General features: G+C 41.4%; 1 protein-coding gene across 1 annotated transcript; it reads right to left on the bottom strand.

The window, feature by feature from the left end:
• Positions 1 to 3: 3 nt before the first annotated feature.
• On the bottom strand, positions 4 to 25,076 carry LOC138766526 (serine-rich adhesin for platelets-like). The gene is made up of 5 exons (XM_069944117.1): positions 25,046 to 25,076; positions 3,325 to 19,368; positions 2,714 to 2,782; positions 1,647 to 2,359; positions 4 to 150 (listed from the first exon to the last, which is right to left on the bottom strand). The coding sequence occupies exons 1-5, from the start codon at positions 25,074 to 25,076 to the stop codon at positions 4 to 6; spliced, it is 17,004 nt and encodes a 5,667-aa protein (XP_069800218.1).

Genomic DNA, 25,076 nt, shown 5'->3' with positions numbered 1-25,076 from the left:
CCGCTAGGGAATATATCTATAGTCTGGGTAACGCTCTTCTATCGGAGCTGATGGACTTGGTCTTGCAGTATTTAATCCACTAAAATGGCTGATATAACTTGGATAGCTGGTTACAGGCAATGTGGCAGTGGATTGAAAGCAAGCCAGTATCTGCAAGAAGAAGAAGAACATAAAACAGGAAATCAATAGACATCTCAATGATAAAAAAAAAACTAATGGGCCAAGTACTATCCAAAAACTGCACAGGGGTGTTGGCATGTAACCCCCTTGGATCCATATACCACAGACTGAGAACTGAGGTTCTAGATCCCATGGGATACACTAATTGCTTTCTATATCTGGTAATTATAGGTAGATTTACACACCAGCGAGAGATTTTTGATAAACCATGATCAATGTCTGTCAACATCTTGATAAATACTGGAGGAGATAAACAAAAACTGTCTCCCTTAACCCTTCCCGGACTAATTTTTCACTTTAGAGGGGTTTTGCGCTTACTGTACACCATTCACTGTGCAAAATCAGGAATATGACAATTTAAAACTTTGGGTGATTGTGTACATAGCAATACCAAATAGGTTTATTTGTTGATTTTTATTTATAAAATGGGGAAAGAGGGAGAATTCAAACTTTTTTATTAAGGAAAAAACTTTTTTTACCCACACACTTTCATTTTTAGTCTCCGTTGGGGACTTTTATTATTACTGCACTGATCTCTCATAGAGATCAGAGCAGTATACTTAATACAGCACTGATCGATTAGATCAGTGCTGTATTACTCTGGTCTGCTGCAGCCCAGATCTATGGATTACTGAGCAAGGATCAGCATCAGTGAAAAGATCCCCCTGCGAAGCGATCGCCCCCTCTAGCATCGTTGAGGGGATATTGACACCACTAGACACCAGGGATGTGCTACTTACAGCCATTTAAATGCAGCTGTTAGCTTTGACAGCTACATCTAAATGGCTAATTAGCCAGAAGTGACGATCCCCCAGGCCACCAGTGATTACATCGCAGGGACCCATAGGACAGTGACTACTTGCAAACAGCCCACTGCCCAGATGACTAGTTGGGGGTGATTTACATATGACGCCAATTTATAAAAGTACGTTTATAACTTTTATTTTGCAGGGACACAGGGGATAGAAACATGTATGGGAAATGTGCTGGGTGATGTAGAGCACATTTCCCAAGCTTATTAGGCATTTTTGATGTGATTGGTTTCCCTTGAAGTGATATATGGGGGGGTGGGGATCTATCAGGACCGGCTTATTGGTTTATAGACAATACACACAGTGCTGGAAAGGACATACAGCCTGGGGATACTTACTCCAAACAATGATCCTACTAGTAAGAGAACCCCAAAGACAGAAATCAGCCCCAGAGAAATGATCCCCCAGTATGGAACTGCAAAGACACAAAATATTGTCATTCCCTGATCTGTATACAAAACAAGCACTACATATGCATATATATATATATATATATATATATATATATATATATGTACAATAAGCTCAAAATTGTTACATTCTGAAATCTATAGCATTTTTATTTTTCCACCTAGGTAACAGTATGGTTTGGTTAACCTGACACCCCCCCCCCCCCCCCCCCCCCTATATAACCCTAATGGCCCTAGGAAGTACTGGTATGTCATAGTGAAGTACTGGTATGGCATGGTCAAGTACTGGTATGGCATTGTGAAGCACTGGTATGGCATGGTGAATTACTGGTATGGCATGGTGAATTACTGGTATGTCATGATGAAGTACTGGTATGGCATGGTGAAGCATTTGTATGTCATAATGAAGCACTGGTATGGCATGGTGAAGTACTGGTATGGCATGGTGAAACACTGGTATGGCATGGTGAAGTACTGGTATGTCATGATGAAGTACTGGTATGGCATGGTGAAGCACTCGTATGTCATAATGAAGTACTGGTATGGCATGGTGAATTACTGGTATGGCATGGTGAAGTACTGGTATGTCATGATGAAGTACTGGTATGTCATAGTGAAGCACTTTTATGGCATTGTGAAGGACTGGTATGGCATGGTGAAGTGCTGGTATGGCATGGTGAATTACTGGTATGGCATGATGAAGTGCTGGTATGGCATGGTGAATTACTGGTATGGCATGATGAAGTACTCGTATGTCATAATGAAGTACTGGTATGGCATGGTGAAGCATTGGTATGTCATAATGAAGCACTGGTATGTCATAATGAAGTACTGGTATGGCATGGTGAAGCATTGGTATGTCATGATGAAGCACTGGTATGTCATGATGAAGCACTGGTATGTCATGATGAAGCACTGGTATGTCATGATGAAGTACTGGTATGGCGGAGTGAAGTACTGGTATGCAAATGGATTAATAAAAAAAATCAAACTAAAACAATAAACAAAAGCTCCATATAAGTAACATAAAATCTCTCTTTTACTACTTCTACTGCAGATCTCTGATCCTTGAAAAATGTTGAAGGTTTTCTAATCTGTCACTTGAATCCTAAGTTAGCGAAATGTTCAGTGCCTTCTAATGGGAGAATTGAACTCCAGTCTCTTAATTTTTAAACATTGAATGTGTCCATATCAGATGATAAAACACTGGTCTATAAAACATGGAATGACTGATCATTGGTGACTAAAACTCTGGGACGTTACAGAAGGAATTTAACATTATAGAGTTTCCTATAGTTAATTTCTATGTACCTGCAGACTGGTCGGACGTTGTTTGAGCGAAGGTGCCTGTACTTATTGGAGATGTTCCTTCATTCTGGGCTGTTGAAACAAAAGAAATGCATGGTGTTTTGGAAAACAATAACAAGTAGTAACAAAATGGCACAAACACCTACAACACACACACAAGACTTTAAAGGGATATTCCACTGAATTTTTCACATTTCTGCCCATGGTGTGACCAACATTTCATTCCATACTTGTTATTATCTATTCAGTCTCCTTCCCCAAGTTCTAAGCTGCTACTTTGTGTGTAAGCTTTTCTCTCTGCCTCTCCATCCTCTCTCCTCCCTTCCAAGATGGCTGATGTAAATAAGTCCCCGGCAGGCTATATCTGCAACTTTGTAGCTTTTCTGTCAAGTTGCAGATGAATTCACTGTAAAGTAAAAAAATTGCTACAAAGTTGCAGAGAGTGATTAACCAGCTCAGACACAGTTTTTTGTGTCTTTAGCAGAAAGCAGCAGCTCAAAACTGGTGGAAGGAAACTGAATAGATAATTACAAGTATGGAAGGAATTCTTAGTCTCAGCAACATATGAAAGGTTATGTTTGAGCAGAATACCCCTTTAAGTGAATGTTACTTACTGGAGATTGAAGCTGAAGAGCTTATAGTAGATGTGGCTGTGTTGGGTCCAAAATTAGAAGTTGTGGCTGTAGTGTTATCACTGACTGTGCCTGATCCAGAGGTCAGAGTAGTAGTAGTAGTAGTAGTAGTATCTGTATTTGATTCATTGTTGATAGATTTTGTAGTAGAAATGGAATTATTGTTGTTTTCAGAAGTGATGGATCCAGTAAAGGCTGTAAAACTGCTGATTCCACTAGTCGTAGAAGTACTAGAGCCAGTTGTGTTGGTGCCATTTACTGCGGTACCCGTTAAATCTAGTGAAGTCCTTACAGTGCTTATAGTCCTCATACTGGATGTATTAGTCGTGCTGGTTACAGTGGATTTGCTAGTAGTCATTGTGCCATTGTTACTGGTACCTGACACTGTTGTAGAAGAGATCAGTGAGCTTCCCCTTACAGTAGATCCACTGGTGATGGGGGAATTTGAGCTTCCAGTAGGAGTTATGGAATTATTGGGTCCCAATGTGGTGGTGAAATGTTTTTTGGTATCAGTTGAATCTGATAAAGTAGTAGTGTTTGTAGAACTTTGTCCTGATGTGGTAGTCATACCGGTAACTGTTTTGGAAACAGTGTATCCAGTAGTAGACATGGTACTGTTATAACTGGTACCTGATACTGTTGTAGTTATCAGTGAGCTCCCACTAACCATAGATCTTGTTGTGTTAAAAACAGAACTTTCAGAAGAATAAGAACTTCTAGAAGGAGTTATGGAACTGCTGGGTCCAGATGTGGTGGTAATATTCACTGTGGTACCAGCTAAGTCTGATGACATTCCGGTGCTAATAGTGCTCATACTTGATGAGTTAGTACTGTTGGTAACAATGGACTGAGTAGTAGACGTGGTACTGTTATTACTGGTACCTGATGCTGTAGTAATAAGTGTGTTCCCGCTAACAGTAGATCCTGTTGTTTTTAAAACAGAACTTTCAGGAGAATAAGAGCTTTTAGTAGAAGTTGTGGAACTACGGGGTCCAGATGTGGTGGTGATTTTCATTGTGGTACCAGCTAAGTCAGATGAAGTTTCGGTGCTAACAGTACTCATACTTGATAAGTTAGTACTGATAGTAACAATGGATTTAGTAGTAGATTTGGTACTGTTATTACTGGTACCTGACACTGTTGTAGAAGTTATCAGTGTGTTCCCAGTAACAATAGATCCTGTTGTGTTAAAACCAGAACTTTCAGAATAAGAACTTCTCGAAGGAGTTATGGAACTATTGGGTCCAGATGTAGTGGGAATATTCATTGTGGTACCAGTACCAGTAGTGCTCATACTTGATAAGTTAGTACTGTTATTAACAATGGACTGAGTAGTAGATGTGGTACTGTTATTACTGGTACCCGATGCTGTAGTAATAAGTGCGTTTCCGCTAACAATAGATCCTGTTGTGTTAAAAATATTACTTTCAGGAGAATAAGAGCGTCTAGTAGAAGTTGTGGAACTGCTGGGTCCAGATGTAGTGGTGATTTTAATTGTGGTACCAGCTAAGTCTGATGAAGTTTCGGTGCTAATAGTGCTCATACTTGATAAGTTAGTACTGATAGTAACAGTGGATTTAGGACTAGACAAGGTACTGTTATTACCTGATGCTGTAGTAATAAGTGTGTTTCCGCTAACAGTAGATCCTGTTGTGTTGAAAACAGAACTTTCAGGAGAATAAGAGCTTCTAGGAGTTATGGAACTACTGGGTCCAGATGTGGTGGTGATATTCATTGTGGTACCAGCTAAATCCGATGACACTCCTGTGCTAATAGTGCTCATACTTGATAAGTTAGTACTGCTAGTAACAGTGGATTGAGTGGTAGACATGGTACTGTTATTAGTGGTACCTGACACTGTTGTAGAAGTTATCATTGTGTTCCCAGTAACTTTAGATCCAGTTGTATTAAAACCAGCACTCTCAGAAGAATTGGAACTTCTAGAAGGAGTTATGGAACTACTGGGTCCAGATGTGGTGGTTATTTTCATTGTGGTACCAGCTAAGTCTAATGACATTCCAGTGCTAATAGTGCTTATACTTGATGAGTTAGTACTGCTGGTAACAGTGGATTGAGTAGTTGACGTGGTACTGTTATTACCTGATGCTGTAGTAATAAGTGTGTTTCCGCTAACAGTTGATCCTGTTGTGTTAAAAACAGAACTTTCAGGAGAATAAGAGCTTCTAGAAGGAGTTATGGACCTACTGGGTCCAGATGTGGTGGTGAGATTCATTGTGGTACCAGTTAAGTTGGATGAAGTTTCGGTGCTAATAGTGCTCATACTTGAGAAATATGTACTGTTGGTGAGAGTGGATTCAGTAGTAGTCATTGCGCCGTTGTTACTGGTACCTGACACTGTTGTAGAAGTTATCAGTGTGTTCCCACTAACAATAGATCCTGTTGTGTTAAAACCAGAACTTTCAGGGAAATTAGAATTTCTAGGAGTTATGGAACTGCTGGGTCCAGATGTGGTGGTCATATTCACTGTGGTACCAGCTAAGTCTGATGAAGTCTCTGTGCTAATAGTGCTCACACCTGGTGAGTTAGTACTGCTGGTACCAGTGGATTCAGTAGCTGACGTGGTACTATTATTACCTGATGCTGTAGTAATAAGTGTGTTTCCGCTAACAATAGATCCTGTTGTGTTAAAACCAGGACTTTCAGGAGAATAGGAGCTTCTTATAGAAGTTATGGACCTACTGGGTCCAGATGTGGTGGTAATATTCATTGTGGTACCAGCTAAGTCAGATAAAGTTTCTGTGCTTATAGTGCTCATACTTGATGAGTTAGTACTGCTGGTAACAGTGGACTGAGTAGTAGACGTGGTACTGTTATTACCTGATGCTGTAGTAATAAGTGCGTTCCCGCTAACAGTAGATCCTGTTGTGTTAAAAACAGTACTTTCAGGAGAAAAAGAACTTCTAAAAGTCATGGAACTACTGGGTCCAGATGTGGTGGTAATATTCATTGTGGTACCAGCTAAGTCGGATGACGTTTCGGTGCTAATAGTGCTCATACTTGATAAGTTAGTACTGATAGTAACAGTGGATTGAGTAGTAGACGTGGTACTGTTATTACTGATACCTGATGCAGTAGTAACAGAGTTAGGGGAATCTGAGCTTCCAGTAGGAGTTATGGAACTTCTCGATATGGTGGGGAAATGTATTGTGGTATTAGTTAAATCTGATGACGTACCACCGCTTGTAGCACTGTGTCCTGATGTGGTAGTTGTACTGCTAAGAGTCCTGGAAATAGTGGATTCAGAAGAAGTCATGGTACTGCTATTAATGGTTCCAGGTACTGTTATAGAATTAATAAGGACATCAGGACCTCTTGTATTAGAATCAGTGTTCTGAGTATCATTAGAGCCTCTAGTAGATGATATAGAAGTACTATTAATGGAAGTCACAGATACAGTACCAATATTCACTGTAGTAGTGGTACCAGCTAAACCTGATGAGGAACCACTGCTTGTAGTACCTATTCCTGATGTGGCAGCAGTACTGATAACCGTTCCAGAAACAGTAGATGCTGTTCTAGTCGGAGTACTATTATAGATGGTAGTTGGGACTGACGTAGAAGCAATAACTGAGTTTTCACTACCAGTAGAATCTGTGGTGTTAGAAACAGTAGGTACAGTTCTAGTTGGGGTACTATTATAGATGGTAGTTGGGACTGAAGTAGAAGCAATAACTAAGTTTTCACTACCAGTAGAATCTGTGGTGTTAGAGACAGCACTTTCAGTATCGGTCCCAGTGGTAGCTGATGTTCCTTCTGAACTTGTGTCTGAACTTGATAGGGAGGAAGTGGTTGTTGCTTGGGGTGAGGTCTGTTTTGTTACCTCACTAGTGGATGAAGCAGTCGTAGTAGTAATAACGTCACTAGTGATAGGATGAGTTGTGGCTGATGTTCCTGCTGTACTTGTTTCTATACTTTTTAGGGATGATGTGCTTGTTGCATCGGGTGACGTCTCTGTTGTTTTATCGACTGTAGCGAGAGGGATTGTAGTGTCACCGGTGATAGGTTCTGTTGTTTCTGTACTTGTTAGGGATGATGTGCGTGTTGCTCCATTGGTGGGTGGAGTAGTAGGAGGAGGAGGCGTCATCTTGTGACTAGCCATAGTTTGAGTTGTTTTTGCAGCACTTGTTTCTGTACTTGTTTTTGCATGAGGTGACGTCTGTGTTGTTGTATCACTGGTGGGTGGGGTAGTGGTAGTACTGTTACTGGTGATAGGTTCTGCTGTTTCTGAGGTACCTGCAGCACTTGTTTCTGTACTTGTTAGAGATGGTGTGCTAGTTGCTTGAGGTGATGTCTGTGTTGTTGTTGCTAAATTTCCTGCCGTACTTGTCCTTGTTGCGTCGGGTGATGTCTCTGTTCTTTTATCGCCTGTAGTTAGAGGGATTGTAGTGTCAGTAGTGATAGGTTTTGTTGTTTCTGAGGTACCTATAGCACTTGTTTCTGTACTTGTTAGAGATGGTGTGCTAGTTGCTTGAGGTGTTGTCTGTGTTGTTGTTGCTAATTTTCCTGCCGTACTTGTCCTTGTTGCATCGAGTGACGTCTCTGTTGTTTTATCGCCTGTAGTTCGATGGATTGTAGTGTCAGTAGTGATACGTTCTGTTGTTTCTGCTGCACTTGTTTCTGTACTTGTTAGTGATGATGTGTTTGTTGTTTGGGGTGACGTCTGTATTGTTGCATCACTGGTGGATGACGTGGTAGTAGTGTCACTCGCTATAGGTTGTGTTTTTGATGATGTTCCTGCAGTACTTGTTGCTGTACTTGTTAGAGATGGTGTGCTAGTTGCTTGAGGTGTTGTCTGTGTTGTTGTTGCTAAATTTCCTGCCGTACTTGTCCTTGTTGCGTGGGGTGACGTCTCTGTTGTTTTATCGCCTGTAGTTAGAGGGATTGTAGTGTCAGTAGTGATAGGTTTTGTTGTTTCTGAGGTACCTGTAGCACTTGTTTCTGTACTTGTTAGCAATAATGTGCTTGTTGCCTGGGGTGACGCCTGTGTTGTCGCATCACTGGTGGATGGAGTAATTGTTGTAGTGTCACTAGTAATAGGTTGGATTGTTGCTAATTTTCCTGTAGTACTTGTTTCTGTACTTGTTAAGGATGATGTGCTTGTTGCCTTGAGTGACATCTCCGTTGCTTTATCGCCTGTAGTTAGATGGATTGTAGTGTCAGCAGTGATAGGTTCTGCTGTTTCTGCTGCACTTGTTTTTGTACTTCTTAGTGATGATGTGTTTGTTGCTTGGGGTGACGTCTGTGTTGTTGCATCACTGGTGGATGGTGTAGTAGTAGTAGTGTCACTCGCTATAGGTTGATTTTTTGATGATGTTGCTGCAGTACTTTTTTCTGTACTTGCTAAGAATAATGTGCTTGTTGCGTCGGGTGACGTCTCTGCTGTTTGATTGCCTGTAGTTAGAGGGATTGTAGTGTCGCTAGTTGTAGGTCTTGCTGTTACTGATGCTCCTGCAGCAATTGTCTTTGTACTTGTTAGCAATAATCTGCTTGTTTCTTGAGATAACGGCTGTGTTGTAGCATCACTGGTGGATAGAGTTATAGTGCCACTAGTTATAGGTTGTGTTGTTAGTAATATTGCTGCTGCATTTGTTTCTGAACTTGTTATGGATGATGTCCTTGACGTGACAAGTGACACCTCTGTTGTTTTTTCTCCTGTAGTTACAGGAATTGTAGTGTCACTAGTGGTAGGTTGTGATGTTGCTGATATTCCTCCAGTACTTGTTAGTGATAATGTGCTTGTGGCTTGGGGTGACGTCTTTGTTGTTGCATCACTAGTTGATAGAGTAGTGGTAGTGTCACTTGTTATGGGTTGTGTTTTGGATGTTTCTGCAATATTTGTTTCTGTTCTTATTAAAGATGATGTGGTTGTTGTGTAGGGTGAAGTCTGTGTTGTTTGATCGCTTGTAGTTAGATAAATTGTAGTGTCACTAGTCATAACTTCTGTTGTTTCTGATGGTCCCGCAGTACTTGTTTCTGTACTTGTTGAGGATGATGTGCTTTTTGTTTGGGGTGACGTCTGTTCACTGGTTGATGAAGTGGTAGTAGAGTCACTTGTTATAGGTTGTGTTTTTGATGATGCTCCTGCAGTATTTGTTTCTGTACTTGTTAAAGATGATGTTCTTGTTGCATCGGGCGACGTCTCTGTTGTTTTATCGACTGTAGCGAGAGGGATTGTAGTATCACCGGTGATAGGTTCTGTTATTTCTGCTGATCTTGTTTCTGTACTTGTTACGGATGATGTGTGTGTTGCTTCATTGGTGGGTAGAGTAGTAGGAGAAGTAGTCGCTACGTCACTAGCGATAGTTTGAGTTGTTTCTGTACTTGTTTTTGCTTGAGGTGACGTCTGTGTTGTTGTATCACTGGTGGGTGGGGTAGTGGTAGTAGTGTTACTAGGGATAGGTTCTGCTGTTTCTGAGGTACCTGCAGCACTTGTTTCTGTACTTGTTAGGGATGATGTGCTTGATGTTGTTGCATCACTGCTGGATGGAGTAATTGTTGTAGTGTCACTAGAAATAGGTTGTATTGTTGCTAATTTTCCTGTAGTACTTGTTTCTGTACTTGTTAAGGATGATGTGCTTGTTGTGTTGAGTGACGTCTCTGTTGCTTTATCGCCTGTAGTTAGAGGGATTGTAATGTCACTAGTGATAGGTTCGGTTGTTTCCAATGTTACTGTTGTATTTGTTTCTGTCAGAGATAAGGTGCCTGTTTCTTGGGATATTGTCTGTTTTGTTTCCTCACTAGTGGATGAAGTAGTCAAAGTAGTAGTAATAGTGTCACTACTGATAAGGTGGGTTGTTGCTGATGTTCCTGCTGTACTTGTTCCTGTACTTGTTAGGGATGAAGTTCTTGTTCCTTGGGGTGATGTCTGTGTTTCTCCATCACTAGTGGATGAAGTAGTAGTAGTAATGTCATTAGTGATCGGTTGAGTTGGTGGGGATGTTACAGCTGTTTTTGATTCTGTACTTGTTGGGGGTGATATAATTGTTGTTTGGGATGAAGTCTCTATTGTTTCATTGCCTGCAGTTAGAGGGATTGTAGTGTCACTAGTTGTAGGTTTTGTTGTTTCTGATGTTCCTGCTCTACTGGTTCCTGTAATTTTTAGAGATAATGTATTTATTGCTTCAAGTGATGTCTGTGTTATCCCATCGGTAGTAGAAGTAGATGTAGTCGTAGTAGTTGTAGTGTCACTAGTGAGAGGTTCAATTGTAGGTGATGTTCCTGCGGTACTTGTTACTGTACTTATTAGGGATGATGTGCTTGTTACATTGGGTGACGTCTCTGTTATTTTACCGCCTGTAGTTAGAGGGATTGTAGTGTCAGTAGTGATAGGTTCGGTTGACTCTGCTGTACTTGCTTCTGTACTTGCTGGGGAGGATGTGCTTGTTGCGTTGGGTGACGTCTGTGTTTCTCCATCACTAGTTGTTGATGAAGTAGTAGTAGTGTTGCTAGTGGCAGGATGAGATGTAGGTTGTGTTGTTACTGATGTTCCTGCAGTATCTGTTTCTGTACTTGTAAATGATGATGTGCTTGTCTCTGTTGTTTCATCACCTGTAGTTAGAGGGATGTTAGTGTCAGTAGTCCTAGGTTCTGCTCTTTCTGTACTTGTTAGTGATGATGTGCTTGTGGCTTGGGGTGACGTCTTTGTTGTTGCATCACTAGTTGATGGAGTAGTAGTAGTGTCACTTATTATGGGTTGTGTTTTGGATGTTTCTGCAATATTTGTTTCTGTACTTATTAAAGATGATGTGGTTGTTGCGTAGGGGGAAGTCTCTGTTATTTCATTGCCTGTAGTTAGAGGGATTGTAGTGTCACTAGTGATAGGTTCTGTTGTTTCTGATGTTCCTGTAGCACTTGTTTCTGTATCTGTTAAAGATGATGTGCTTGTTAGGTCGGATGAAGTCGCTGTTTTTTCATCGCCTGTAGTTAGATGGTTTGTAGTGTCAGTAGTGATAGGTTCTGCTGTTTCTGCAGCACTTGTTTCTGTACTTGTCATTGATGATGAGCTTGTGGGTGACATCTGTGTTGTTGTATCACTGGTGGATGAAGTGGTAGTAGTAGTGTCACTGGTGATAGGTTGTATTTTTGATGATGTTACTGCAGTACTTGTATCTTTCCTTGTTATGGATGATGTGCTTGTTGCATCGGGTGACGTCTCTGTTGTTTGATCGCCTGTAGTTAGAGGGATTGTAGTGTCACTAGTTGTAGGTCCTGCTGTTACTGATGCTCCTGCAGCACTTGTCTCTGTACTTGTAAGCGATAATGTGCTTGTTTCTTGAGGTAACGTCTTTGTTGATGCATCACTGGTGGATAGAGTTATACTGCCACTAGTTATAGGTTGTGTTAATAGTGATATTGCTGCAGCATTTGTTTCTGAACTTGTTATGGATGATGTCCTTGTTGTGACAGGTAAAGTTTCTGTTGTTTTTTCTCCTGTAGTTACAGGAATTGTAGTGTCACTAGTGATAGGTTGTGTTGTTGTTGATGCTCCTGCTGTACTTCTTTCTGTACTTGTTATGGATGATGTGCTTGTTGTATTGGGTGAAGTCTCAGCTGTTTGATCGCCTGTAGTTAGAGGGATTGTAGTGTCACTAGTGAAAGGTTGTGTTGTTTCTGATGTTTCTGCAGCACTTGTTTCTATACTTTTTAGGGATGATGAGCTTGTTGCTTGGTGTGACGTCTGTGGTATTGCATCAATGGTTGATATTCTAGTAATAGTAGTAGTGTCAGCTGTTATAGGTTGTGTTTTTGATGATATTCCTGCAATACTTGTTCCTGTACTTGTTAAACATGATGTGCTTGTTGCATCAGGCGATGTCCCTGTTGTTTGATTGCCTGTAGTTAGAGGGATTGTAGTGTCACTAGTTGTAGGTCCTGCTGTTTCTGATGTTTCTGCAGCACTTGTTTCTGTACTTGTTAGCAAAAATGTGCTTGTTTCTTGTGGTGACGGCTGTGTTGTTGCATCACTGGTGGATAGCGTTATACTGCCACTAGTTATAGGTTGTGTTGTTAGTGATATTGCTTCAGCATTTGTTTCTGTACTTGTTATAGATGACATGCTTGCCATGTTGGGTGAAGTCCCTGTTGTTTTATCTCCTGTAGTTAAAGGCATTGTAGTGCCACTAGTGATAGGTTCTGCTGTTCCTGATGTCCCTCCAACACTTGTTTCTATGCTTGTTAGGGATGATGTGCTTGTTGGTTGCACTGATGTCTGTAATGTTGAATCACTTATGGAAACAGTAGTAGTAGTAGTGTCAGTCATTATAAGTGGTGTTTTTGATGATGTTCCTGCGATACTTGTTCCTTCACTTGTTAAAGATAATGTGCTTGTTGCGTCGGGTGATGTCCCTGTTGTTTTATCTCCTGTATTTAGAGGGATAATACTGTTATTAGTGCTAGGTTCTGATATTACTGCAGCACTTGTTTCTGTACTTGTTAGTGATGATGTGCTTGTTTCTTTGGGTGACGGCTGTGATGTTGCATCACTGCTGGATGTAGTAAAAGTAGTAGTAGTGTCACTAGTGATAGGTTGTGTTGTTTCTGATGTTCTTGCAGCGCTTGTTTCTGTATTTGTTAGGGATATTGTGCTTGTTACTTGGGGTGACGTCTGTGGTGTCCCATCACTGGTGAATGGAGTAATAGTAGGAGCGTCACTGGTGATAGGTTGTGTTGTTGCTATTCCTGCAGTACTTGTTCCTGTACTTGTTGGGGATGATGTGCTTGTTGCTTGAGGGAAGGTCTGTAATGTTGTATCACTGGTGGATGGAGTAAAAGTGTCACTAGTGATAGGTTGTGTTGTTGCTGATATTCCTGTAGTATTTGTTTCTGTACTTATTGGGGATAATGTGCTTGTTGCATCGGGTGAAGTCTCTGTTGTTTCATTGCCTGTAGTTAGAGGAATTGTAGTGTCACTAGTGATAGGTTCTGTTGTTTCTGATGTTCCTGTAACATTTGTTTCTGTATCTGTTAAGGATAATGTGCTTGTTGCGTTGGGTGAAGTCCCTGTTGTTTGATCTCCTGTAGTTAGAGTGAAAGTAGTGTCAGTAGTGATAGGTTGTGTTGTAGCTGATGTTTCTGCAGCGCTTGTATCTGTGCTTGTTAGGGATAATGTGCTTGTTTCTTTGGGTGACGGCTGTGTTGTTGCATCACTGCTGGATGTTGTAAAAGTAGTAGTAGTGTCACTAGTGATAGGTTCGGTTGTTACTGATGTTCCTGCAGCACTTATTTCTGTACTTGTTAGGGATGATGTGCTTGTTACTTGGGGTGACGTCTGTGGTGTTCCATCACTAGTGAATGGAGTAATAGTAGGAGCGTCACTGGTGATAGGTTGTGTTGTTGCTATTTCTGCAATATTTGTTTCTGTACTTGTTAGTGATGATGTGCTTGTTGCTTGGGGTGACATCTGTGTTGCTGCACCACTAGTAGACTGAGTAGTAGTAGTGTCACTAGTGATAGGTTTCGTTTTTGATGATGTTTCTGCAGTATTTGTTTCTTTCCTTGTTATGGATGATGTGCTTGTTGCAACGGGTGACGTCTCTGTTGTTTTATCCCCTGTAGTTAGAGGGATTGTAGTGTCACTGGTGATAGAGTCTGCTGTTTCTGCAGCACTTGTTTCTGTATTTGTTAGTGATAATGTGCTTGTTGCTTGGGGTGACATTTGTGTTGTTGCGTCACTGGTGAATGAAGTAGTAGTAGTAGTGTTACTAGTGATAGGTTGTGTTTTTGATGTTTCTGCAGTGTTTGTTTCTGTACTTGTTAAGGATGATGTGCTTGTTGTGTTGGGTGAAGTCTCTGTTGTTTTATCGCCTGTAGTTAGAGGGATTGTAGTGTCACTAGTGATAGATTCTGCTGTTTCTGGTGGTCCCGCAGTACTTGTTTCTGTACTTGTTAGTGATGATGTGCTTGTAGCTTGGGGTGACATCTGCGTTGGTGCGTCACTGGTTGATGAAGTAGTAGTAGTGTCACTAGTTATAGGTTGTGTTCTTGATGCTCCTGCTGTACTTCTTTCTGTACTTGTTATGGATGATGTGCTTGTTGTGTTGGGTGAAGTCTCAGCTGTTTTATCTCCTGTAGTTAGAGGGATTGTAGTGTCACTAGTGATAGATTTTGCTGTTTCTGGTGGTCCCGCAGTACTTGTTTCAGTACTTGTTAGTGATGATGTGCTTGTTGCTTGGGGTGACGTCTGTATTACGGCATCACTGGTGAACAGAGTAGTAGTAGTGTCACTTATTACAGGTTGTTCTTCTGATGATGTTTCTACAATATTGGTTTCTGTACTTGTTAAAGATGTTTCATTTGTTGTGTTAGGTGACGTCTCTGTTTGATCGCCTGTAGTTTGAGGGATTGTAGTGTCACTAGTGATAGGTTGTGTTTTTGATGATGTGTCTGCAGCACTTGTTTCTGTACTTGTTAGGGATGATGTGCTTGTTTCTTTGGGTGACGGCTGTGATGTTTCATCACTGCTGGATGTAGTAAAAGTAATAGTAGTGTCACTAGTGATAGGTTGTGTTGTTTCTGATGTTCTTGCAGCGCTTGTTTCCGTACTTGTTATTGAAATTGTGCTTGTTACTTGGGGTGACGTCTGTGGTGTTCCATCACTGGTGAATGGAGTAATAGTAGGAGCGTCACTGGTGATAGGTTGTGTTGTTGCTATTCCTGCAGTACTTGTTCCTGTACTTGTTGGGGATGATGTGCTTGTTGCTTGAGGGAAGGTCTGTAATGTTGTATCACTGGTGGATGGAGTAAAAGTGTCACTAGTGATAGGTTGTGTTGTTGCTGATATTCCTGTAGTATTTCTTTCTGTACTTATTGGGGATAATGTGCTTGTTGCATCGGGTGAAGTCTCTGTTGTTTCATTGCCTGTAGTTAGAGGAATTGTAGTGTCACTAGTGATAGGTTCTGTTGTTTCTGATGTTCCTTTAACATTTGTTTCTGTATCTGTTAAGGATAATGTGCTTGTCGCGTTGGGTGAAGTCCCTGTTGTTTGATCTCCTGTAGTTAGAGTGAAAGTAGTGTCAGTAGTGATAGGTTGTGTTGTAGCTGATGTTTCTGCAGCGCTTGTATCTGTGCTTGTTAGGGATAATGTGCTTGTTTCTTTGGGTGACGGCTGTGTTGTTGCATCACTGCTGGATGTAGTAAAAGTAATAGTAGTGTCACTAGTGATAGGTTGTGTTGTCTCTGATGTTCTTGCAGCGCTTGTTTCTGTACTTGTTAGGGATGATGTGCTTGTTACTTGGGGTGACGTCTGTGGTGTTCCATCACTAGTGAATGGAGTAATAGTAGTAGTGTCACTGGTGATAGGTTGTGTTGTTGCTATTTCTGCAATATTTGTTTCTGTACTTGTTAGTGATGATGTGCTTGTTGCTTGGGGTGACATCTGTGTTGCTGCACCACTAGTAGACTGAGTAGTAGTAGTGTCACTAGTGATAGGTTTCGTTTTTGATGATGTTTCTGCAGTATTTGTTTCTTTCCTTGTTATGGATGATGTGCTTGTTGCAACGGGTGACGTCTCTGTTGTTTTATCCCCTGTAGTTAGAGGGATTGTAGCGTCACTGGTGATAGATTCTGCTGTTTCTGCAGCACTTGTTTCTGTATTTGTTAGTGATAATGTGCTTGTTGCTTGGGGTGACATCTGTGTTGTTGCGTCACTGGTGAATGAAGTAGTAGTAGTAGTGTCACTAGTGATAGGTTGTGTTTTTGATGCTTCTGCAGTGTTTGTTTCTGTACTTGTTAAGGATGATGTGCTTGTTGTGTTGGGTGAAGTCTCTGTTGTTTTATCGCCTGTAGTTAGAGGGATTGTAGTGTCACTAGTAATAGATTCTGCTGTTCCTGGTGGTCCCGCAGTACTTGTTTCTGCACTTGTTAGTGATGATGTGCTTGTAGCTTGGGGTGACATCTGCGTTGGTGCGTCACTGGTTGATGAAGTAGTAGTAGTGTCACTAGTTATAGGTTGTGTTCTTGATGCTCCTGCTGTACTTCTTTCTGTACTTGTTATAGATGATGTGCTTGTTGTGTTGGGTGAAGTCTCAGCTGTTTTATCTTCTGTAGTTAGAGGGATTGTAGTGTCACTAGTGATAGATTTTGCTGTTTCTGGTGGTCCCGCAGTACTTGTTTCAGTACTTGTTAGTGATGATGTGCTTGTTGCTTGGGGTGACGTCTGTATTACGGCATCACTGGTGAACAGAGTAGTAGTAGTGTCACTTATTACAGGTTGTTCTTCTGATGATGTTTCTACAATATTGGTTTCTGTACTTGTTAAAGATGTTTCATTTGTTGTGTTAGGTGACGTCTCTGTTTGATCGCCTGTAGTTTGAGGGATTGTAGTGTCACTAGTGATAGGTTGTGTTTTTGATGATGTTTCTGCAGCACTTGTTTCTGTACTTGTTAGGGATGATGAGCTTGTTGCTTCATGTGACGTCTGTGTTATTGCATCAATGGTTGATATACTAGTAGTGGTAGTGTCACTCGTTATAGGTTGTGTTTCTGATGATATTCCTGCAAAACTTGCTACTGTACTTGTTAAGGATAATGTGCTTGTTGAATCGGGTGAAGTCTCTGTTGTTTTATCGCCTGTATTTAGAGGGATTGTAGTGTCACTAGTTGTAGATCCTGCTGTTTCTGATGTTCCTGCAGCGCTTGTTTCTGTACTTATTAGCGATAATGTGCTTGTTTCTTGAGGTAACGTCTTTGTTGATGCATCACTGGTGGTTAGTGTTATACTGCCACTAGTTATAGGTTGTGTTGTTAGTGATATTGCTTCAGCATTTGTTTCTGTACTTGTTATAGATGATGTGCTTGCCGTGTTGGGTGAAGTCCCTGTTGTTTTATCCCCTGTAGTTAGAGGGATTGTAGTGCCACTAGTGATAGGTTCTGCTGTTCCTGATGTCCCTCTAACACTTGTTTCTATGCTTGTTAGGGATGATGTGCTTGTTGGTTGCACTGATGTCTGTAATGTTGAATCACTTATGGAAACAGTAGTAGTAGTAGTGTCAGTCATTATAAGTGGTGTTTTTGATGATGTTCCTGCGATACTTGTTCCTTCACTTGTTAAAGATAATGTGCTTGTTGCGTCGGGTGATGTCCCTGTTGTTTTATCTCCTGTATTTAGAGGGATAATACTGTTATTAGTGCTAGGTTCTGATATTACTGCAGCACTTGTTTCTGTACTTGTTAGGGATGATGTGCTTGTTTCTTTGGGTGACGGCTGTGATGTTGCATCACTGCTGGATGTAGTAAAAGTAATAGTAGTGTCACTAGTGATAGGTTGTGTTGTTTCTGATGTTCTTGCAGCGCTTGTTTCTGTATTTGTTAGGGATATTGTGCTTGTTACTTGGGGTGACGTCTGTGGTGTTCCATCACTGTTGAATGGAGTAATAGTAGGAGCGTCCCTGGTGATAGGTTGTGTTGTTGCTATTCCTGCAGTACTTGTTCCTGTACTTGTTAGTGATGATGTGCTTGTTGTGTCGGGTGAAGTCTGAGTTGTTTTATCGCCTGTAGTTAGAATCATTGTAGTGTCACTAGGAGAAAGTTCTGTTGTTTCTAATGGACCTGCAGTACTTGTTCCTGTACTTGTTGGGGATGATGTGCTTGTTGCTTGGGGTGACATCTGTGTTGCTGCACCACTAGTAGACTGAGTAGTAGTAGTGTCACTAGTGATAGGTTGTGTTTTTGATGATGTTTCTGCAGTATTTGTTTCTTTCCTTGTTATGGATGATGTGCTTGTTGCAACGGGTGACGTCTCTGTTGTTTTATCTCCTGTAGTTAGAGGGATTGTAGCGTCACTGGTGATAGATTCTGCTGTTTCTGCAGCACTTGTTTCTGTATTTGTTAGTGATAATGTGCTTGTTGCTTGGGGTGACATCTGTGTTGTTGCGTCACTGGTGAATGAAGTAGTAGTAGTAGTGTCACTAGTGATAGGTTGTGTTTTTGATGCTTCTGCAGTGTTTGTTTCTGTACTTGTTAAGGATGATGTGCTTGTTGTGTCGGGTGACGTCTCTGCTGTTTTTTCGCCTGTACTTACAGGAATTGTAGTGTCACTAGTGATAGGTTGTGTTGTTGATGCTCCTAAAGAACTTCTTTCTGTACTTGTTAAGGATAATGTGATTGTTGTGTTGGGGGAAGTCTCTGCTGTTTTATCTCCTGTAGTTAGAGGGATTGTAGTGTCACTAGTGATAGATTCTGCTGTTTCTGATGGTCCCGCAGCATTTGTTTCTGTACTTCTTAGAGATGTGCTTGTTGCTTGTGGTGACGTCTGTATTACGGCATCACTTGTCACAGGTTGTGTTTTTGATGATGTTTCTGCAATATTGGTTTCTGTACTTGTTAAAGATGTTTCGTTTGTCGCGTTAGGTGACGTCTCCGTTGTTTGATTGCCTGTAGTTAGAGGGATTGTAGTATCACTAGTGATAGGTTGTGTTGTTTCTGATGTTCCTGCCTCACTTATTTTTGTATCTGTTAAGGATAATGTGCTTGTCTTGTCAGGTGAAGTCTCTGTTGTTTCATATCCTGTAGTTAGAGGGATTGTAGTGTCAGTAGTGATAGATGTCCCTGCATCACTTATTTCGATGCTTGTTAGAGATGATTTGCTTGTTGCTTTTGGTGACGTCTGTGTTGTTGCATCACTGATGGATGGAGTAGTGGTCGTAGTGTCACTAGTTATAGGTTGTGTTGTTGCTGATGTTCCTGCTTTACTTATTACGGATGATGTGCTTGTTGCTTGTGGTGATGTCTGTGTTGTTGCATCACTGATGGATGGAGTAGTGGTCGTAGTGTCACTAGTTATAGGTTGTGTTGTTGCTGATGTTCCTGCTTTACTTATTAGGGATGATGCGCTTGTTGTGTCGGGTGAAGTCTCTGTTGTTTCATCATCTGTAGTTCGAGGGATTGTAGTGTCACTAGTAATAGCTTCTGTTGTTTCTGATGTCCCTGTAGCACTTGTTTCTGTACTTGTTAGTGATGATATTTTTATTTCTTGAGGTGACGTCTGTGTTGTTGTGTCGGTTGTACTTCCTGTAGTGATATAAAAAAGTTGTTGTTACAGCCACGTTTAATGTAAGAAATCTATCGACAATTCTTGTACTTAGAGACCTTTAGTACACACATGCTATTGCTTTTGACAGGCATCACCACTCAAACTGTTTCAAATACTCCACAAATGTTGTTCCTGATTGTTAAAGAACCATAAGTTATGTGTACTTTTCCTAAAGTTTAAGGAATCTTGTCAGTCCCCCATGCTTCTCAATCACTAACTGGTCTATTACGATAAGAATTGATTGTAACGTCTATTTTTTGTCTACTTATGTACCCCCAGAATTGTAAAGTGCTGCGGAATCTGTTGGCGCTATATAAATAAAAAATTATTATTAATATTATTATTATTATTTACTGAACGACTGCGCCATAGTGGTAATAGCTGTAACTTCTGTCAGGAATGGCGTACCAAGTCATCAGGGTGATTCACTGGCTATGAGTGACAGATTTCTCCTATAGAGATCTCCATATATTTGAAGGGGTGTTCCGATTGTGAGCCCCCTTTTTGTCAATGCCCGGGGAGGGGGTTGGTGAAAATATTTACATCCACTTACATCCATGGCTCCAGCACTGCTAACCACATCCCACTGCTCCGGTCCCACGGTGTGCGACCACTTCCTGGTCTTAGAACTCCATGGGAGAGGCGGCAAACTACTACAGCAACTAATTGGTTAAGCGGGGCAGCCACTTCACGTCTTAAGACCAGGAAACGGCGTTTCCTGTTATTAAGCCCTGCACTTGGATTAGAGAGACAAAAAGGCACAAAATTTTCATAGCACGTAAATTGTAGTAGAAACCTACATTAGGTTAGAGCTGATTTTGGACACCACCCAACTTATTGGATTTATTCATAAACTCACAAAAAATGATGTTTAGAGATGGGCATCCATGGAAATTTGTGATGTGAAATGGAAACCCCCCCCCCCCCCCCCCCCCCCCCCAAAAAAAAAAAAAAAAAAGTTTGTTTGTAATTTCGCCTGTGTTTGGGGCGATATATTTTATTTGAGGGGCAAGATTTTTCTTTTTTTTTAAATCGCCATATTCTGACCACTGTGTATATTATTTTTATTATTTATAGAGTTATGTAAGGGTTTTTTTCCCTCTAGTTTTTGTTGGCACCCTTTTTAGGTAGATGGAAGTTTTTGATCGCTTTTTCGTTAATGTTTTCTGGGATGAGGGCAGACAAAATAAAACTGCAATTCTGGGCATTCACTATCAGGGATAAATAACTATATATTTTAATATGTGTCAATGTCAATTATGTTGTTTTTTTTTTTTAAACCTAAATTTAAATGAATCAATAAAATTTATCCGCACAACATACATTTGTGCCACACTTCACCTCAGTCTGCAGGTGCACCAGCATACACTCTCTGTAGTGTCCCAGCACCGCCGCCAACAAGGTACTGGAAAAAAACTAAACATTTCCATAGTCTTGATGGTACATTCGCTTTAAAAGGGCTGTTTGGGGACTTATTGGTCATTTTCACCTGTAAAATGTGCATTTTATGGGTGCAGAAATACACTGTGTGAACATAGTCAAAGCAAAACTACTAGTCCCAGCAGGTCTAGAAGGTCTGCTATGCTGGGACTTGTCATTCCAAACAGAAGAAAAGAGGAGCGATTTTACCATAGACTGTATTCTCCAATGTGGTCTATATGATAAAGTCTACACGATGCCCCACAGGGATTTACATTGGGGAAACAAAACAGAAATAACAGACTACAATGAGTTTACATAGACATACAATAAAAAGAAGTCTCAACAACCCTGTAGGCCAACACTTTTCAGGACTTATTCACAGATATCAGCCAGGGTGAGAGTACGTCAGTGTCTGGCTCATCCAACCTTTTCACTTCATAGACTATAATGAAGCGAAAGAGTTCAATTTGATTGACAGCCGGAAAGAGACGTGATAAATAACTTTTGACATGTCTGATGACATATGAAAAGCAATTACAAATGACAGGAACAATTTAAAGAAACTGAATCGCCAAGATCTTTCCACACTTAAAATACCTACAATATATACCCCAGGCCAATTCTTCTTTTTCTGCTGCCTTAGGCAAAAACTAAAATGCTGACCCCAAACCAACCCCCCTCAGAGGTCAACATAAATAGCAGCTGCTGTAGAACATTTTTTGGAAGCACAATCACTGACAGACATCACTGACACAGATACTGTATATACACACACGTACCTAAAGGCACACAGATAGATACATACATACACACACAAACTGACACAGATACAGTACAAACATACTGTATATACACACACAGACAAAAACACCCACAATACACATACATACATACACACACGGACAAAAATACACACAGATACAGTACACACACACACACACACTGACATACACAAATACAGTATATACGCATACTCGCACTGATACACAGATACACAGTAAATATATACATAAACATTTATATACACACACACAGATACAGTAAATATATACATAAACAAATACATACAGATACAGTAGATACACACACATATATATATTTCATACACACAGTAGTACATCTCTTAGTCTCCCTTCTTCCTCTCTGCAATCTGACCGATATCACTCCACATTGCAAGTTTCAGGATCTGCAGGTCATGTGACTCAGGTCCTTGAGCACTCTCGCTTTCCTGAACCCTATTGGCAGGAGGCTGAACTGCCACCCCCACACCCCCTTCAGTTTCAGCAGAGCACCACCACCTGAGGCAATAAATTCACGCCGCCTCATGGACTGAGCAGCCATGTATATACCATAATTTATGGCTTTACTAAGTAGTTTCTTTGTAAAGCTATGGCGCCATTTACATTGTTGTAAATTCTGACTTGGATTACACATCGAAATCTGCGTGAAAACACATTATTTTTAATTAGACCCTATCCATTGTTCATACTGCACAGATTTTCTTTCCTGTTCTGATTTGTCCACAATGTAGGTAACGTGTCCCTTATTAACCCAAAGCTTCTTCTGATTCCTTGTGGATTCCATGAATGGGACAATCTGTATCCAAACCCATTACCAAATGCATGCCACATAGGAAGTGGAAATCCGATAGGTTAAAAGAATAATTTTCGGAAAATTTGTAAATTCCACATTTTATAACAATTGCATTGTGGGTAACAGCAATCAGGCAGATTTATCAAACAGTCTTACTAATTTACTGTAGGAAAGTTCTTTGTTGCCTATAGCAACCAATCACAGCTCAGGTTTCATTTCACCAGGGTTCATAAATATTTGAAAGCTGAGCCGTGATTGGTTGCTATGGGCAACAACAACAAGACAACTTATTAACTCTCCCCCCCATGTCTTCCTGGCTCACTGTAGATTAGAGATGGGCAGTATTTGGGAATAGTAGATCACCTTTCCCAGGACTGAGCAGGTAGCAGTCACAGTGAATATGATGAATGGAACAGAAGGTGCGGCTTTGGTTTCTGTCCAAAAATAATAGTTTGTTCTGTGCTGAAAGAAAGTAGTGAAAAGAGAAAAGAGGAAGTTGGAACATACAGTATATAAGGAAAAGAATAGGTGAACTGGAACATACAGTAAATAAGGAAGAGGATAGGTGAGTAATAATAACATAAGAAGATGGATACCTGGTGTAGTACTCGGTGCACCGGGACAAACAGTAGAGGAAAACCTTTATTTTACTAAAACTTTACAGGGTTTATTAGTCTGTTTGTTTGTATTTGTTTCAACCCGTACCTGCATCGCGGCGTATACGTTAAGGGGGGTATAGAGAGGGCTCATGACTCAAGGCCTCTCTATACCCAGCGGCTACCAGTTGCTATCGGCAGCTGAGAACCACCGCTAATAGCCGGTACATCACATTGGTCACATCACATTCCATTAAAAAATAGAACAAAAGGTGATCAAAAAGTCACAAACATATATGCAAGTGAGGTGCCCATGAAAAAAACAGATTATGGCATAAAAACAACCCCTAAATAGCCCCATAGATTAAAAATTGACAGTGTTAAAAAGGTCAGAATAGAGCAATTGTTGGCACATTTATTTTAAAAACGTTTTCATTTTTTAAAAGTAATAAAATAAAAGTTAGCCTTTTTTTTTGCTTTATAAAACCCACTTTTTTCCCCTCAAAGTGGGCGGAAAGTGCGTCTTATAAAGCCAACATGCTGGTCCACGTTTAAATATATGCCGCTCCTGCCTCTCCCCACGATGGAGGACACTGCTGCTGGCCTGCCTGAGCCCTGGGGAGCCCTCTCCAGGCCGCCGCTGTTTGGCCTTCAGCGGCGGTCACTACTTTCGCATTCTAATCTGGCAGCCACTGGCGCAAAGATTTACCTGCCGCTGCTCCTGACTCTCCCTGTCGTGGGGGACACCAATGCTGTTTTCCCAGAGCTCCGGGGATCACTCTCCAGACCGCCACCGATTTGGCCTCCATTGTATCGATCAGTATTGCAGTGCATTATGCCTATCAGTGTTACACTGACAGGCATAGCTGATCAGACTCAGGGAAGAGTTGGATCAGCTTTTGTAGCCAGGACATCAGAAGTCTCAGCGAGGACTCCAGTTGCCCTGGCTGCTAACTGGACGCTGAGATCGCTTCACAGAGCCCCCATGGTGAACATACAGAGATTTATCACTCTGCTAACACTGCTAGGCCCTGCGGTCTATAGGGTTACTTGTCAGGATCGGAGCGCAGTTCCGGTCCCTACACTTGCAGTGAATGGCAGTCTATCACTAACAGCCAGGACGCACTATGGATGGCATAGACACCTGCAGCCAAAACCAGACCCTCATGCGGTAACCTATAGGCGTATAGCCAATAATCCTAGTAAAAGCACTCGACTACTGGGGAAGAAATGGGAGCCTTGTTTCGGCCACATGCATTTCTCTAACACCACCACACCAGAGCTGACCAATACCGCCATTCTGTGACTGGATAACACTGCCATACCAGACCTGACCAATACCGCCATACTGTGACTGGATAACACCGCCATACCAGACCTGACCAATACCACCATACTGTGACTGGATAACACCGCCATACCAGACCTGACCAATACCACCATACTGTAACTGGATAACACTACCATACCAGACCTGACCAATACCGCCATACTGTGACTGGATAACACCGCCATACCAGACCTGACCAATACCGCCATACTGTGCTGGATAAAACTGTCATATCAGACCTGACCAATACCGCCATACTGTGACTGGATAACACTGCCATACCAGACCTGACCAATACTGCCATACTGTGACTGGATAACACTGCCATACCACACCTGACCAATACCGCCACACCAGACCTGACCAATACCGCCATACTGTGACTGGATAACACCGCCATACCAGACCTGACCAATACCGCCATACCAGACCTGACCAATACCGCCATACTGTAACTGGATAACACCACCACACCAGAGCTGACCAATACCACCATTCTGTGACTGGATAACACCACCACACCAGACCTGACCAATACCACCATACTGTGACTGGATAACAGAGCCAGAGCTAATGACAGGCAGTCCCGTAGCTGCCCGTCATTAACCCCCTTAAATGCCGCGATGCACAGCGATTGTGGCGTTTAAGTTAGTCAGTGACATAGCTGCGTGGGTCCTGATCACTTGTACCGACAGGCGGGGGTAAACCACTTACCTCCGTCCTGTCGGCTCTTCAGTCTCTGCAT

This window comes from Dendropsophus ebraccatus, chromosome 10 (assembly GCF_027789765.1).
Source record: "Dendropsophus ebraccatus isolate aDenEbr1 chromosome 10, aDenEbr1.pat, whole genome shotgun sequence".
Lineage (NCBI taxonomy): Eukaryota > Metazoa > Chordata > Amphibia > Anura > Hylidae > Dendropsophus > Dendropsophus ebraccatus.
The sequence above is the reverse complement of the archived record's forward strand: the minus strand, read 5'-3'. Positions and strand labels throughout refer to the sequence as shown.